Source organism: Pseudorasbora parva, chromosome 18 (assembly GCF_024679245.1).
Source record: "Pseudorasbora parva isolate DD20220531a chromosome 18, ASM2467924v1, whole genome shotgun sequence".
In the NCBI taxonomy this organism is placed as follows: Eukaryota; Metazoa; Chordata; class Actinopteri; order Cypriniformes; family Gobionidae; genus Pseudorasbora; species Pseudorasbora parva.
In genome coordinates, this window is record NC_090189.1 from 1333059 (window position 1) to 1335558 (window position 2500).

Sequence of the window (2500 nt, forward strand, 5' to 3'; positions counted from 1 at the left end):
GGCCATGGGTAATGTCCTCATATTTCACCCTCTCCTGTAATACCTGTGTCATACCCATGGCATTATACACATTTGAGTCCTGATATGGCACAAAAACATGCCCACACACACACAAACAGTGCATATATCCTGCATATTCTCCACTTAAATTAACGCTAGGGTTGGGTACCGTTTACATTTTAACCTGAAATCCGGTGCCTTTTCTCTGTACTTTAGGGATATTTCCCTCAATAACTGTGCAGAAGCAGTAGTGAGTGTGTGAGTGTGTATTTTGTGAAAATTGTCAAAAACCCTGGCGGTGGCTGGCAACTTTCTTTTAAAAATGCTGGAGGGGAAAGAGTTAAAAGTACAGAGTTTTTATTTTTTATTTAGTTTTTTGGTCAACAAGAAAAATTCTAGTTGCAATCATTTTACACAGGGAAGCTTGAGTCATACAGGTACATACATACGGTTGGGTTACCCAAACCGACCCACGGGCTGGGTCAGGCTGAGATTTCCCGGCTGGGAAAGGGTTTGTTTGTTTTTTTAATCATTAGCCTACTTTACTAGTCTAATTGGGTGGGCAGAAAGCTATGCTATAATCAGAAATTATATATATTTTAAGAACTAATACAACAACTAAGAAACAAATGTGTAGGCTACAAAGTTGCACATGTCAGGATTAGTGTAAAAATGCGCGTTAAACTCACAGCTCGAGCAGTGATGGAGTGCAGCGTCTGAACTAGTGTTGCACGGTATACCGGCACTAAAAAAATATTGCGATACCTTCGTACTACAAACGGTACGATATGGACTTTTATTAGTACCGGTACTTTAAGGAGGACAGCGCTGACATGAGCTGTATTCTTAATTTGCGTGGAAGTGTGACAGCAGGTGTCAGGACACGTGTGCGGAACTCTGCTTCCACCGTTCACTGAACTGAAGCGCACATACACACACACACACACACACACACACACACACACACACACACACCTTTCAGACAACATGCGGTCGCGATTCAGTTCTTTCACGGATTATTATTTGGGTTTGAATGGTCAAACATAAGTAAAAATGCACGGTCTGGCGAGTATTCAGATAAACACAGTCGGAGATGTCTTTAGTGTACAGCTGAGGTAATTAGATCCGTGCAGGTCTTAAGCCAGACCTACTATTCTGTGTGATTTAATGTTAATCAAACACCAATTAAAAATAGAAAACCATCACATGCTTGGCTAAATATATCAAATATATTTATTAAGAATCAGTTTATTGTTAAATTATAGAATGAAGACTCCTCAGCTGGTCTGATTCTGCGTGAGCTTCACAGACTGTGGTGAGCTCTCAACCAATGATGTGCTGAAGCTACACAAGGACCGCCCTCCTCATTTACATGTTGCACACGGAAAAAGAAAAAGAAATGAATCAATCGATCAATAAATGTAAAAATAAATACATGAGGGAAAAATAAATGTAAAAAATAAATGAACGCATAAATATAAAAATAAATGTTAAATTTAATTAACAAATAAATAAAAGTTAAAAAGATATATTTTTATAAAAGCAGAAAATAATAACTTAAGGGAAAGATAATATAAAATTGTATTTGATTAAAAATGAATCATATTTTATCAAGTCGTTTATTCTGTTATTTATTTTCCTATTATCACATTTATTTATCTATTTATGTTTTTATTAATTTACATATGTGTATATTTATTTATTTATTCATTTATTTACTTATTCATTAATTAATTAATTAATTTTTAATTTTTGCAGGGTTGGTCCTCCATACTTTTCACTTATAATAATTAGATTAAATGTAAAAATATTATAATATTTAAACATAAATATGAAGGAAAAACACATTGTTTAATGGCAACAACAAAGTAAGCTACAGATGAATGTCTGAGCTGGATTTGAGCAAACATCAGTTTACCGGTGAGCGGATCAGGAGCGCGCCTGCGGATTATTGAGCGGAGTCACGTCAGCTTTATTTATATAGCGCTTTTACAATCACGATTGTGTCAAAGCAGCTTCAGTGTTAAACAGGACAATAGTGCAGCAAAATCTGATTCGGCTGTACAGTCGCTCTGGAGAAAACAGCGATGTTATCAGCTCATTTAAGGTTATCAATGTTAGTTTTAACATGAGTCTCACCGGTCCACTTTGCTCATTACAGGCTCGTTCTCGTCAGAACGCTCACGTATTAAAAATGATCGTGTTTAAATCGGGCTTGAGCTCATAATTACAGTTAATGTGTCGGGCCGGGCCGGGCTCGGACTTGATTTTTTTGAGCCTGATCTAACCTCTAATGCACACATACATAACCATAAAAAAAAATATTTGTGTAGTTCAGTACCCAACCCTAGTTAACGCGTGTGTGTTGTGTGTGCAGTGACGGGTCAGTCCTACGAGAACATGGTGACGGAGATCATGTTGATGGGATACGAGAGAGAGAAAGTTGTGGCAGCACTGAGAGCCAGCTTCAACAATCCTGACCGCGCCGTCGAATACCTGC

General features: G+C 37.4%; 1 protein-coding gene across 1 annotated transcript in view; it reads left to right on the forward strand.

Moving 5' to 3' along the window:
- The window catches only part of rad23b (RAD23 homolog B, nucleotide excision repair protein), a 22239-nt gene that overhangs the window by 13797 nt on the left and 5942 nt on the right, over positions 1 to 2500 (forward strand). The window contains exon 6 of the mRNA XM_067422761.1: positions 2378 to 2500. This exon is cut by the window's right edge and continues 5 nt beyond it. Within this exon, the coding sequence (XP_067278862.1) occupies positions 2378 to 2500 (123 nt within the window). The remainder of the gene's footprint in view (positions 1 to 2377) is intronic.